A 14960-nucleotide genomic window follows, 5' to 3' on the forward strand; every position below is an offset into this window, starting at 1 on the left:
CTGCCCTCAAGCATGCAAAGTCACACCCACAAATGCAGGTGACTTCAGAGACACAGGGGCCTCAGGCCACATGAGGAGCAATGTCCTCTTAACCTCCGACCCTGACCTTCCCACATGCGGGGCGGGAAGCTCAGCCCCTATCCCCTCACTCTCCGGGGCCCCCGGGGGCCGGTGTTCTGCACAGCCGACAGCACACTCCTTCAGCCTCCACAGGGCCCACAAGCCTGCAGCCCTCCCTCCTCAAAGCCTCAAGTTAACAGGGCCCTCCCAGGACAGTGGGGCAGCAGCAGGGACAGCCACCACCCTCGGGGAAGGCTGGCGGGGACGAGGAGGCTGGGATCCAGCCTGGCAAAGCCACGAGAAGTCTTCCCACCTTTTCCTCTCCTGTGGCAGCAAGATCACCAGGTAAGAAACACCGGCCAGCATTTCTGACCCTGAGTCTCTGGGCAAACAGCTCCCTGCAGGGCCACAGGACTCCCCTGGGCCTGGGACAGTGATTAGACTCACTGCCAGAGTGTATCAGGGGACTGCTACCTCCTGATGGCGACACGTTTAGGTTAATTCAGCAAGCGCAGCACAGCCATCTTTTCACAGGACAAAGGATACAAATCCCGTCATCAACTTCCTACTCTTAGAGAAAAAGAAGTTAGGGGGGCCCATTTCCCGCCATGTGGGAGCACTGCACTGGCTGTCCACGTGGGGGCCTCGTTCCCGCCAGCCTCTCGACAGAACGCATGTCCCAGGCGCTCTCAGGGCCCGTGGCAGCGGCCTCTGACCTCCAGGTCCCCACTCGGGCCGGCCCTGCTGCCCAGGATGCCCTCTGGCCTCATGAGCAGCTGCCCGGCCTTTCTTCTGTACAGCCCCGGGCACCGCTGGTCTCAGCACAGGGCCGCCCTGTATCCCAACCCACGTGCAGCCGCGGCGGGCCGGCAGAGCCGTGGTGCCCCGTCTGGCCCGGCCCAAGGGCCTTGGACCACACACCCTCGGTCACTCCCTGCTCCGCCGGCCAGGGAGCTGAGCGGGTCTCCTGAGGGGTGAGGGGGCAAAGCCGTACCCAGGGCCAAGTGAGGGAGCCCCTCAAACAGCCCCAAATCAATTTCCTATGGCTGCTGTAGAAAATTACCACGAACAGCAGCTTAAATCAACCCAATTTTAACGATTCTAAAGGCCAGATGTCCAAAATGAGCCTCACTGGGTTAAGCTCAAGGCGTCGGCAGGGCCAGCCCTTCGGCAGACACCAGGGGGTAATTCATCCCCATCTTCTCCAGCTTCTGGAGGCACCACTGTCCTTGGCTGGCGGCTCCCAGCCAGCGATGACGTCACCCCAACCTCCGACCCCACAGCCTCCACTCCTCCTCCTCACTCCCTTCATGAGGACCTTGTGCTGACACTGGGCCCCAGTGGGGCACCCAAGGTGACCCCCACCTCGGATCCTGAACTCAATCCTGTTTGCAACCCCTCTGCCATTCAAGGTGACAGAGTCACAGGCTTCCTGGGGGCCAGGGCGCTGCCCACCACACTCCCTCGGGACAACACTCTGCACCCAAGGAGGCCCTGCTGGCCCCAGGAAGGAGGGGCGTGCCCTTCCTCCACCTGGCACAGGGTGGGCCCTCCTGCCCCGGCAGCCACGGGTCACGGAACAAAGCCACGCCTCTGCGAGAGCTCAGATAGCCCGGGGGAGTGTGGCCGCAGCCAGGCTCTCCCCCTGCCCTCCTCCCCACCTCCAGCGGGGCCCCAAAGGAGCTGCCAAACGTCCCCAGGTGCTTCCATGTGTGGCAGAACCCCGCAGACCCCCATCAGGCTCCCTCCACCGTCTGTGAGCTCTCTCCCAGGGCACAGAACCGGGGAGATGACAACAGCGTCACCCACACCGCCATGAGCATGTGGCCCCCAGTAGGAGCACCATGGCTAAAACACGTTCCTGGGCTGCTCTCCCGAGCCCCTGGCAGGTGGGCCAGCATGCCGTTAAGCACATGCTGGTGGCTAAGCACAGCTGGGGGTCCCCAGGAGGAGGAGCCACACCCCAGTACGCCAGGACACAGGTCACGGCCCGCAGGGCGGGAAGAGAGGCTGCCTAGGGTCTCAGGGCTGCCAGGCCGCCGGGGGGCGCCACTCCCAGCCTGATGACCAGCTCCCTGTCCAGGTCTGGCTCAGTGTTGGCAGGGGCCAGCTGGGGGTGGCAAGGAAGCCTGCAGGGGTCCGGGGTGGGGGAGCAGAATGCCTGCCTGAGGGTTGAGCCAAAACCCCCAAAGCTTCTGGGACCCCAGGGAGCACATAGGAGAGAAATGTGCTGCAGCCTGTGAGCTCCCTCACCGGGATCCCGCCACGCAGGGCACCCACGTGAGCAGAGGGGGGCCGCCACTGACACCAGGGCAGCTCCCCAGGGAAGACGCCGCCCCCCACCCCACCATGTGAGAGCAGGCGGGCAGCAGAATGTGACAGGGACACGGCATGGGAGAGGCCCAGCGCCACTGTGTAAGCCCAGTGGGACCCTCAGACCCACAGAGGTTGTCGTCTTAACTACTAAAGCTTGGTCTCCTCATCAAAGACTCCCCCTTCCTGCAGCCCAGGGTCCAAACAAGCCAGGTCTGGCTCCATAGGAGCTTTCAGGGCCCTAACCAGGTAAAGGCATCCCCGTGGTGCTTGCAGTCTGTCTCTTTACAGAAACCACTGGCCACTGCTCCCCAAGGGACCAGGCAAAATGAGCTCCAGGCACGGAGCCCGAAACAGGACAGCGCGCGATGAACAGTTCATACCACGCTCGCCCAGCCACGTGGTCCAGCCACCAGGCCTCCCGGAATAGGAGGAGAAGGGCCGGGTGGGCCAACTGGCCAGTGACCCCGGGCACCTCCCGGCTCATGCCCACCAGACACAGAGCAGAGGCGGCCAAGCCAGCCCAGCAGCCCAGCCTCCAGGGAGGCACTGGAGGAAGAACATGGCTTCGGAGCTATTTTTAGACCCATAAAGTAGAGCTTGCAAGCAGGAGTGCTCCTGGCACTCAACTCAACAGGCCCAGTCGCAGCCAAAAATAAAAGTCAAGTGATGGTCCTTAAATAATAGTCCTCCCCACCAGCCAGGAACGCCAACGCAGGGACCACTCGGAGGGCCGTCGCCGCCACCTGGCCAGGCGGGAGGCCTGCACACCGGGAGGCCCGGGCTCTGCCCCTCCCCTCCCCCCCAGCTCACCAGAACTCTCCCAGCCTCCCAGTCCAGTGGGACCCCCACCATCACCTCTGACCTTTCCAGAAGCAGAGCCACACCCCCCATCGGCGGCCAACTATAGGACCGGAGCTGAGTGCACACCTTCACTTCCGCAACCAGCGAAGGGGGCCCGGGGCGACTCCTTCCCTGGCCCCGCCCTGGGGAGAGACAGCGCACAGGGACAAGGCCTCCCCTGACTGGGGAGCTCCCGTCTGTACCCTTTTCCCCGACATCTACAGACTGACTGACCGATGTGGGGTTTGCCACCGTGAGCCCAGGTACCCCGATGCGGCAGGGAACAAACCGTCCCCAACCACACTGATGGGTAACTTAACGCCATTTTAAGCAACATACATTCTAACATGATGTGGGACCATTGCTCAGACAGTGAATCACTGTTCCAGGTACATTTTAGGAAACTAATGGGGGTTTGGGATGAACAAGCCAAGCATTAGTATTTTTCCATGTAAAATATAAGAGATGGGATCCCAGCCAGTGTTTTCCCTCAGAGCAGCTGAAGTTCGGGACCCAATGACTGCCGCTCAGCTGAGGCAGCGGGCTGCATCCGGCCCCCTGGGCCTGGGCTCTGAGGCCGTGGGCCCAGCACTGAGCGAGGAAATGCCTGTGCCCCCCGCACTCCCCTCTCCCCAGTCCAGCAGCTGAGCCCTCCAGGCCCGGGCTTTCCCCACAGCAATGAGCCATGTGCTATGCACCTGTCCCTGCCCAGCACTGGGCAGGGGGCACCGCCCCCCACACCAGCAAGGTAAGACCAGCCCGGAGGCTCCCAGGGGGGTGGCCTAGCTAGGAAGCAAAGGTGGCACATTCGTAACGTGCACAGGAACCAAACCCCAGGCAGGACGGGGCAAGGACGGGTGCGCCTGGAAGCAGAAATACAAAGTGCGGCCTTGAAGGATGTGCAAAGGGCGTGCCCAGGGTAGGAACAGTCCACCTGCCCGCCCACTCACTGACCCTTCCACCCACCCATCGATACGCCCATCAGTACAGATGTGCGCTGAGCTCCCACGGCTGCCGGGCCCTGGGTCTACGTTGTGGGGATTCATAGATGAGGCAGCAGCTACCTTCACTGCCTCCCACAGGCGTCCAGCTCGGGGAGATGACATGTGGATGAAGAAGGGTCCTCCTGCAGAGCTGGACTGTGGGGGCTCTGCACATGCCTCCGGACAGCCCGCCTCTGCCAGTCCAGCCTCACCCGCGCGGATGAGGGTGTCAGCAGAAGGGACCACGCCAGAAGGTTGCAGAAGGTGGGAAAGGCGTGCTGGCCTGGCAGCTCCTCTGCCCCCCGCACACAGGCGCACTCAGGTGTGCCACCTGGAAGTGGAGCTCACACCCCATCCTTCTTACAGCCCAGGAGCTGGTGAGGTGCTCAGTGGGATCCCTGACTTAACGTGCCCCCTGGAACTTGATTCTGCCGTCTCCCTAAACGCCTGTCAGACGCCAGTACCAGGCCCTGTCCATACACCACAAACAGGCAGGCGCATTTAAGCTTCCTCTCCGACTGCACCCCTCACCCCAGGGAGCAGGATCCAGGGGTCTCTCCTCTTCAGGGACTGAGCAAGGGTGGTGCTCAGCTGGGCACTGAGCCAGGACTGCCCAGGGTGTCAGACCCATCCTAGGCCACAAGAGCCAGAGACAAATGTCCACAGCGAACAATTAAAGAGCAGATTCTCACTGGGTAGTGGAAATGATCTAAAAATATGAAACTCTGACCAGCCCAGTGGGTCAAACAAGTGATTTCACAGGATCCATTTCATCTCTTCCAAGCAAATTCTCTTAAGATGCCAACATCCAGTTTCATCTCTGCTTCTCATTCCTCTGTTATCTGTCTTCCTCTGCTTAACATCACCAGACACACAGGAGAAGAAGGGTTAAAAAAAAAAAAGCCAGACCCCCAGAGGGCAGGCCCAGAGACATCAGAGCCAGCCACCCCAGGCCCTTCGCCAGCAGGCCTTGAATGGCTGCCTCATCTCTTCTGGATATGTCTGGCAGTGGGCAGTGGGCAGTGGGCAGCTCCCAAGACCCTTCTGTTTTTAAAAGACCTTGCTGGTGAGAAAGGTCTTCCTCCCCCTGAATCACCCAGACTGGCTGCCCTGACTTCCCTTCCAGCCAGGGCCCCTGTTAAGCCTTAGCGCTCCCACCCAGGTCACGCTGCCCCGCCATGTGTCCGAGCAGGGAGGGCAGCTTCCCAGAGCCCTGGGGCTCAGGAGTAAAGGGCACCTTTTCCCTGAGTTACACCCCGGAACCACCACCACACCTGCCTACCTGAGTCCGTCGGCAACGACAGGGGTCTGGCACTGGGTGGGTGTTGGTAGCCCTGACCCAAGGGCTCAGGACCCTCCCAGCATGTCCAGGGAGGGGTCCACAGGAAGAAACAGCTCAGCAACCTGGGACCCACACATAGTTAAGGCAGCCTCAGGCTTAGCCTAGCAACCAGGAAAACCCCAGGCCTAGGACCCCCTAAGCATTTCCCTGCAAAATCCAGATTCCAAACTTCAGTTACTGTCTGTGCACACAACTCACAATGCTGGAGAACGTCTTTGGCAGAGCCTGCACCCACCTCTGCACAGAGGCTGGGGAAGGGTGTAGGCTTGTGTTCAAAAAGCAGTGACCATTGAAACTCATCTCCAACTAAACAAAAATGTATGATGCTTTAAAAATTTTAACACGCTTCTTTAACAAATTTAGGATCCTGCCTCAGCCACAAGCCAGGGCCATTCCCATGTCACAGTCTTTGTTCTGTGTCACCTTGCACACAGCATCTTCGATACTCCAAATACTCTTCAATATTATCATGAAGGTGGCTGCCGGGTGCTTGGACTATTTCCTCTCCACGAAGAGCAACAGTCCGCTTCCCGAGAGGAAGTACTGCAGATAACTGAATGGGATTTCAACACCAACCACTCAGGCATTTCCCAGATGGGGGAGCTGAGGCCCTGAGGGGTGAACACCTGCAGCCAGCCGCTCACCAGCGGCCGAGTCAGGAACCAGAGGCTCCCCACTCCGCCCTGCAGCCGCTCTGCAGGCCAGGCCCCTCCTGCAGACCAGCAGAGCAGGGGCAGCCACACCCGCACACGGACGAGGTTCAGCAGCGGGCAGAACGTCTCTGTGGGTCCCAGGGGTATATTACAGCCTTTCTTACACACTGGTCTCCCTCAGGCATAGAGACAGGAGAGACTCTGGGGAGAGAGACAGGCTCTCCTGGGCAAATCCCAGCCCTGGTCAGGTTTCTCTGCAGTTCACGCCTCCACTCACAGCTGCTGCCAGATCTAAGACATGCTGGAGGCTCAGGGTGCGTATAAACGTAAGGCCAGCACATACACTCACAATGCAGATGGCCTGGTAGGAAAGCCCTGAGACTACGAAACAGGCTGGGGCCACCGTCACATCACACATGAATGGAGATGAAGCACAGAGCAGGGACCATCCCTAAGCACCGTGTCGCGGGGACCCCAGGACAGTGTCGTGCGGAAGGAGAAAGAATGTGCTACATCTGCCGGAGGGGGAAACGAAGAACTAAGGGGGAAATGAAGAACTAAGACACAGATTGGTTTCTATAAAAAGTTCAATGGAAATATAAGCTATAAAATTAACAGACAATTGGTTATAGGTGTACAGAAAAAAACTCAATTCCCTTAATATACCTTGATGTTGAAACCATGTAAATAATTTTAGATAACCACAAAAGTAGATTTTAAAAAGAACTCTACAACACGTGCAATGGGACAGAATAACGCACGTGCAATGGGACAGAATAACGTCGCATACCTCCCGGCAGGAGGCGCTGGGAACGCAGCGGCATACATGAGCCAATCCTGACCAGGGCCTCGTCATGGAGGAACCTCAGACACACCTGCTGGGGGACGTCCTACAGAATGACCGGCACGCCTTCTTCATCAAGAGCAACATCGGGGGACAAGCAGGAAGGCCCAGCTGCTGCTGCAAGCTCTGAGAGACTAAGAGGAGCGACGCCTGCACGTACATGTGATCGGAGACTTTCCTCTGCCATAAAGGGCGCTCATGGGGGACTAAGAGGAAGGCAGAATGAGGTCTGAGATTAGATGACGGTGTCATCGAATCAATGTTAATTTCCTGACTTGATAAGTGTCCTGTGTTTAGCTAAGAAAATACGCTTGCTTTCAGGAAATACACACCAAAAGCATTTAGAGCTCAAGGGACATGTCTGCAGAAGACCAAACATTTCAGAAAGTAAAGTGCAGGGATGGGTGGAAGGAAGGTTGGGGGTGGGTGGAGAGAAGGCTGGATGGGAAAGAGACAGAGGGACAATGTGGTAAAATGTTAGGCACCCTTAGGGGAATAACCTGGCTGAAAAGTACAGAGGTACTCTTTGTACTATTCTTAAAACTTTCCTGTAAGTCTGGAATTGTGTCAAAGTAAAAAGTTAAAAGAAAAGTAATGACTAAAACAAATGGAAACCGACTGTGCACTGAGGCGGTGACCCAGCCACTGAGACGAGGCCCCTTCCAGGGAACAGAAGGAGCGTGACTAACTGTCCGTCCCTGAAGATGAAGACCTGGGAGCAGACACAAACCGTGCTACCGCGGGTGGCTTCTCCTGAGACGCTGGTGTCCCCGTGGGGTAAGACCAACGGGGCGTGGCTGGTGGTGCTCGCCAAGAGGCAGGATTCGCAGCATGAAGGAGAGAGACAGAGGAAGTCCGCTGAGGTAGGTAAAGACCTCACGGTCTGCGAGCAGGGACTCGAGATGGGTGGGCACCCATTTCAGAGCAGCATCAGTCCCAGTGGCCAAAGGTGGGCACAACCTGGTGCCCACTGACGGACAGACAGATGCGGTCTGTGTGTGCAGGGGGCATGAGTCGGTCTTAGCAAGTACGGCCATCCTAACGTGCTACCGCATGGATGCACCTTGAGGACACGGTACTCAGCTAAATCAGCCAGTCATAAAAGGACAAATCCTGTATGATGCCACTTACATGAAGTCCTCAGAGTTGTCAAAATTAGAAACACAAAGTGGAATGGTGGGTGCCAGGGGCTGGGTAGGAGGAATGGGGAGCTGATTAATGGGTGCAGGGCTTCAGTCTGACAAGTGAAAAGACCTACTGAGACACAGTGATTGATGGTAGCACAATATGAGTGTACTTAATACCACTGAACTATATGCTGAAAAATGGTTTCTGGCGGAAATTTTGTGTATATTTTGTCACAATTTTTTTTTTAAAAAGGAAAAGAAACAAAAACCACATGGCCTTGGATGTGAATTAGAATTATCTGCTGCGCCTGCCCACTGAAAGGAACAACAACCAGCTGCAAGCATGCCGGAATCCTTAGTTAGCCTCCAAACACCACCCTCCACCGAAAGGAACTGAGAGAAATAATGGTTAAGCCAGGACAGGGCAGGGAGCGTTTAAGAGGAGCCTGGAATGGCTTGTCACGCTGGAAAGGAAGGGAGAGCTCTTGGGTGGCTGGTGCATGTCAAAGGGACTCAGGAGCAGACCCGAAGAGGTTCCTGTGGCCCACGGCCCACGGCAGGTCTGTCTGAGCTCCAATGAGATAATGACCGCAATGAAATATGTCTGAACCTACGACTCCATGAAAACACCAAAAACCCCACAAAAACCCAACCCTCGTGGCCACTGTGGGAGGAGGTTCTAAGTAAAGCAGCAGCTTATTTTGAAAACTGGAAAAAAAGGGGAAAAATTCAAGCATGTACTCTGCCCATCCTGTATGAACTATCGTCCCTCAAAGCAACCATACAGTTGGGCGTTTGGAAATCGGTCAGTTAATAAAGAGGAAGGGTAGAAGTCAAAAAGTACCATTTTACAACCTCTAATGAGAGATGGATCGAAGCCATAACGCTGCGGCAGGGAAGCCCACATTGCCACGCCTGCCAGGAAAGGGGCCCCCCAGAGGCCCCCCAGCCCCCAGCTCCAGGGGAGGGGGCACGCCAGCTCCCGTGTGGAGCCGCAGGGCTGCCCCGAGCAGGTCCAGAGAGGAGCACCCTCCTCCCCTCCGCAGCGGGCCTGGCTTCCTCAACAACCTGGGAGAGAGAGAGGCTGGAGTGGGGGGGGGCCCTACCGCGCTCAGCGTCTGGGCCTTGTTCGTGGATTCAGAGAGCGAAGCAAGGGCGAGGCGTTCGGGGAAGTTTGCGTGTGAGCTGATCATCTGGTGATGTTAAAAAAAAAACTTGGGTTTTTTTAGTTGTGGTACTTGGACTCAAGATTTTGTTTGGAAAACACAATGAGCTACCCACTAAAATACTGACAGATGAAATGACAGGACGCTGGCCGGGATTTACCCCAGAAGCGGGGGGCAGGGAGGCACAGCGGAAACCAGCCCACCCTCGTTGAAGCTGAAGTGGGTGCACAGAGGCATGTTACAGGATTTGTTCTACTTTCGAATCTATTTGAAATTTTCCATAGTTGAACAAGAATGCCGAATAATTGCCACCCCACCCCATGCCGTCAAAGTCGACCTCTACACCTTCACAACACGAGCTGCCCAGGAGTCAAATGAGACGCCCTTTTGGTAAAATCCCGGGGACCCCAAGGATGGGTCCACGCCTGCCAGCACGCCACCCCAGAACAAGGTGGCCTTCTGCCTCTCTTCAGCACGGGTCCAGGCGAGGTGCCCAGTGGGTCTGCGCTGCCAGCCCATCTCCGAGAGACACACGCAGCACACCCGCCCCTGCCAGCCGGTAACCCCCTCCCGCATCAGACGCCCTCTCAGACATCCTCCCCTTCCAGGGAGAGCGTCCCGCTCTGCTGGCTTCTTGCTCCCCATGAACCTGCCAGCATTTGGGCACGTGACCCACCAAAGGCAATTTCACAAGGCTCTGCCGGCTGGCGCCTCGAGGAGGGTCTACCCGGCTCTGCCACTCGGGCCACCAGTCAGTACTGGCCGAGCACCTCATGGGATGACGTGCCCCTCCATTCACATGGAGCTTCTCTGCAGCTCAGGTACTGAGGTCAGAGGTTCCAGGTCGCCAGGACCTGATCAGACGGGCCCACCACCACCAGCAGCCCCGGACAGACTCCGTCCGGCCCTGACCGCCTGAGCAGCCTGTGTCATTCTCAGACTCACAAGGAGACTGGTCACTCCACAGCTCTTTCCTCAGTGCCACTGGGGCCCGGGCCCAGCAGGAGAGCGGGGACGGACACACGCCCACCTGCTCACACACAGAGTACACTGCCCATGCACACACAAGTGCCAAGGGGAGCACTGACCAGAAGAGGGGTTGTGAGGGAAACAGACATGGGCCTGAGCAGCGGACGGTCGGTGCGCAGGAACGTGGGGAGAGCCGTGCGCCTCTTCCAGGGGGCGGGGGTGGGACCTCCCGCCAGGGCTCACACCCCCTGCCTTCATTTGCAGACAGACAGGGGTCCACAGGGCTACAGAGCTACGCGTCCTGAGCTAGAGCTCAGACAGCACTTAGCACGTGAACAACCAGGGAGTTACCTCCAATGCATGCGCGTGGGCAAGCGAGGGCACAGGCTGCCTGTGCACTGGAAGGAAACCCCAGCCGGGCATGATGCCCAGCAGGGAGGTGACCAGTGCCTGGGCAGCAGCCTGTCCAACTCAGACATGACGGCCCAGGCACTGGAGCAAAGCCACTGTTTTCTGCCTGAAGGCTTCCCAGGGGCACAGCTCACCTGGTGTCAGCTATGAAAATGCTGTGCCCCACGGCAGTGCCGCCAGCCTGGGCACTGGGGCTGCTCTGCCTGCTTACACCCCTTACCGGTCAGGGGACTTTGCCCGACAGGTAAACCATTAGGTGGGGTCACTTTACTTAGCTCTCTATGCCTGAGGGAGGGCATCAGGGTGGCGAAAGATCAGAGGCAATACGTCAAATGAGATCATCTCTGTAAGGACCTGCAGGACCTTCCGGAATGACCCCGGCCGCTCTCACTACCCCGGGGGCCCGACCGCCAGCAGCAGGGAATGGTGCCAATGGCCCAGGTGTCCATGTGGGCGGCCAAGAGAAGTCCCCCACCCTCCATCCTCAACGAAAACTCAACAGACAGAACGTAAAATCTGACCCCTTCAAGAAGCTGTGGTAAGTTCTGAGCTGACCTCTGGAAACCCAACACACCAGACCCGGTGAGGTCATCAGAATGGCCCTCTTCCTTCCCGCGACAGTCTCCACCGCCCCAGGCACACGGGGCTGCACCTCTCCCCGCAAGTCCAGCGACGGCTGTCCTGCGTCCCCCAGCCCCAATGCTGGCTGCGCTTCTCCAGACAGCGACCCTCTGCCCTTCCGTCCCCAGCTGGTACTCACGTAAGAAGTGCTTTTCCAATAAGGCTATTTCCAGGTGACCTTTGATCTCATTTAATCGGTCAAACTCTGTCCTGTTGAAGTCCTGGACTCCCGCAGCCATGATGAGGGTCCCTGGGCCAGCCTGGAAGACAAACACCGGGAGCTCAGAGGAGCTGCTTCGGAGCATCCTGTGTCCACACCAACTGGTTCTCTAAGAGGTACCCCAAGGACCCCTCGTCTGGAGGGCTGGGTCCACAGAGACCTTGGCAGACAAGGAAGGTGCTGGTTGTACCTTAAAACCCGCATCAGCTCACCTCAGCTTCACCTGCCAGTGGAAGAGACATTTCAGACATCCTCAGAGCCCCACTGAGGTGGGTGTTTACAAATAATGAAGAAGCAGAGGCGTGACACCAGGCCTCTGGAGGCCACAACACGCTCTCCGGCCGCAGAGGGCAGGAAACCACCGACTCCTGTGCTGGCCAGCTTGTTGCACTGCCAGGAGGAGGGCAGGCCCTGGCCCCTCGCTCCGGGCGCTGCAGGGGGCGTTTCTGGGTGAGCCGAGGAGGAGCGCCCGTGTGCCAGGCTCTGTGAATCTGAGAGGACGCCTCCCAGAGGTGAGTGACCTCCAGCAGGGGCTCGTCCTACCCTACAGAGGCTATTTAAAACCACGCCACTGTCCCGGGAAGGCTCCAGTTACAGGGGGCCGCTGCCCACAGGCGCTCACCCAGGGGCTCGGCACAGTGGCCGCCCCACCCTTCTGGGTGGAGGGAAAGCACCGGGGCTGCCCAGGGTGCATGGAGGGCCGCTCAACTCATGCCCGGGACATTTCCGCAGGCACCCCACGGCCACATCCTGACGCAGCGCCCATGTGCCCTGCCAGGCACTGAGGGAGGGGAGAGCCAGCACCCCAGGCTGGTCTCCAGTGCCCCGCCAGGCTGGGGGAGGAGGAAAGCGGGCATGCAGCCTGGCTGGGTCACCCCTGGAGGAGAGCGCTGCTCCGAGGCCACACTCCAGGAGGGCAGAGCCGAGAACGGGGAACCAGAGGGTTCCGGTAAGACCCCCCAGCCTGTGGCTGCCTGGTCCTGGACCCCTTGGGCTTTGAATGGCTCTACTGCTAGGAAATGGGTTTCCAGAGGGTGGGGACCAAGCTGTTACCTGCAGCCCCCTGGGGCCCAGCAGGGGTGGACAGAGGAGACCGGGAGTGGGGCGGGAGGCAGGGTGATCCCAGCTGCCCTGGGGAAGATGTCACATGCCTGCCCATTCACTCCTGCAAACAAATTTGTCCCTCGATGGCCAAGAGACCTGAGGCTGGCCTGGAAGAGGGGCTCCACATGGACTTGGGGGAGAATGCTGGACTCCATTATGTCCGGCAACTTGCCCACCAAAAGCAAGTGAGACACCCCCCAGCTCAAGGGGCTGCATCTGAGCACAGTATTCCACATCCCCGAGGGTGCACTGCCCTTCAGCCTCTGAACTGCTGGAATCAGGTTCATCCGGACCTTGTCCTCGAGCTTCCAGAAACCCTAGGGGGCCTCCAGGTCCAGGGGGGCCTCAGCCAGACTCAGTGCCAGAGCTACACAGCGATGAGGATGGCCTCTAGGCGGACCAGCCAGCAGGGCACCGACGGGGACAGTGGGCCCCGAGGGAGGCACTGGGAAACTGGGGCCGTCCAGCGGGCCCCTTCTCACACTTCCCGAGCTGGGGGCCCCGACGCGGGAGCTGGGCGGGCGAGCCCACTGAACTGCAGTGTCACAGCCACGGAACGACGGAGGCAGGCGGCCTGGCCTCCCCTCCTTCCAGCCCCGCGGAGCCAGCCTCTAACTCGGGGCAGGGCTGGGGTGGTGACTGCTCCCACCTCGTGCTGCCGGAGGTGCCCACCTCTCTGCCCGCGTGCAGGGCACCACCCCCTCTGCCTGGCACTCTAGGTCCTGTCCTCCTCACCCCCTCCCCCACTGGCCTGTCACCCGCGCCTTGGTCTGCCGCCCTTGGGTCTCCCTGTCTTCCTCGCCAGTGGCCTCCCCCGGCCAGGCCCCACACTGACGGGACCATTGCCCCAGGCCCCACACTGACCGGACCATCGCCCCAGCTTGCCCTCCCTCTCCCTGCACACCTGCCCCTCAGGCCCCACCTGCTGGCCTGGGACCAACAGGGTCTGGACTCCAGCCTCAACCACCGGGACACAGAGACAGCCCACAGGAAGGGCAGGAGGACAAAGCCTGACACGCTCAGCACCACGGCCCAAGGACACCACACAGGGACGCAGCTGCAGGCCCCACCCACAGGGGGTCTAGAGGAGCCGATTCCTAGAGACAGAGCCAAGGAAGGGGGGCCGGGGGCTGCGGAGGGGCTGGGGTGTAGCTGCTTGAGGGAATGTTTCCGTTTGGAAAGATGAAGGCCTTCTGGAGACAGACGACTGCACAGCAACGTGAATGTGCTTAGGCCCCTGACCTGTGCACTCAGCAATGTTAAAATGGTCAACTTTATGTATATTTTGCCACAAAAAAAAAGAAAATAGAATGAGAAGAATAAAGCCTGAACACAAAGATGCCAAACAAACTAACCACTCAGTGCTACCACTCCAACATCAGGCTGGCAAAACAGAAGAGCTTGAGGACCCCGTGTGGTGGCAAGTGCATGGGACGTGACCCTCCCGGGGCGGATGCACAGGACGAGGTGCATGGCTCATGGGAGGGCGACTGGTAACAGCCCCCAGAATGGCAGACCTCAGCCCGGCACACCCACCTGGGGCGACACAGGCCTTGTGGGAGGAGAGGCTCATGGCAGAGGCCAGAGGCACCGATGTCCCTCAGGGAGGAACCACCCACCCAGCCTGCAGAAAGAGCTCCAGGACTATGGAGAGGGAACACCAGCCGCTGGTCGGCACACCCTCCAGCATGCCACACCCTCGGGTTCCCCGGCCCTGACGGGGTCAGCTGGCCAGACCCTCACAGGGGGCCGTGAGCTATTCTCACGACTGTGTGCAGGACCTCGGTGGCACTGTGGTCCCATGGGTGGTCCGCAGCCGAGGGAGGATCTGACCCAGTGGGGCCGGCCCTGGAGACCCTCTGTACTGCTGCCCCACTGGCCCTCCTTACCCACAGGAGGGCCATGCTCCAGGCCAAGTCTGGTCTCTATGGAGACACCACCTGCAGCAAGAGGCCCGAGCCTTGCTCGGGTGGACAGACAGACGACCAGCTGGAACAGCGAGCTGGGAGGGCAGTAGGGCTGGGGCTTCTGTGTAGATCCCCTGCACACTCGGCCCAGAGACACCCCCAAGAGTCATGGCCCACTGCCCCCGAGCTGGCACCTGCTGGAACAGGGGAGACACCACCTTCCGTGTGAGACAAGCTCGAGTCGCTCGGCAATATAACCTGCAGCAGGAGACGCCAAGTGCGGCCCTGGCCCAGCCACCACCTCTGTGCCCACGCAGGGCACCCCCAACCCAGCTCGGCAACACTGAGTCACCTGACCCAGCAGCCCAGGGAGCAGCCTGGCCCTTAGGAGGCAGTG

The 14960-nt window shown here is 59.3% G+C and overlaps 1 protein-coding gene across 4 annotated transcripts in view; it reads right to left on the reverse strand.

Annotated features, from left to right (window-relative positions):
- GRAMD4 (GRAM domain containing 4) overlaps nucleotides 1–14960 on the reverse strand; it is a 75193-nt gene that overhangs the window by 25780 nt on the left and 34453 nt on the right. For 3 of the 4 annotated variants that reach the window (XM_057508427.1, XM_036906607.2, XM_057508429.1), the window contains exon 3: nucleotides 11472–11592. The exons of the other annotated variant lie outside the window; for it this stretch is intronic. In XM_057508427.1, the coding sequence (XP_057364410.1) occupies nucleotides 11472–11592 (121 nt within the window). The remainder of the gene's footprint in view (nucleotides 1–11471; nucleotides 11593–14960) is intronic. 4 annotated transcript variants of the gene reach the window in all.

Source organism: Manis pentadactyla, chromosome 10, assembly GCF_030020395.1.
Source record: "Manis pentadactyla isolate mManPen7 chromosome 10, mManPen7.hap1, whole genome shotgun sequence".
Lineage (NCBI taxonomy): Eukaryota > Metazoa > Chordata > Mammalia > Pholidota > Manidae > Manis > Manis pentadactyla.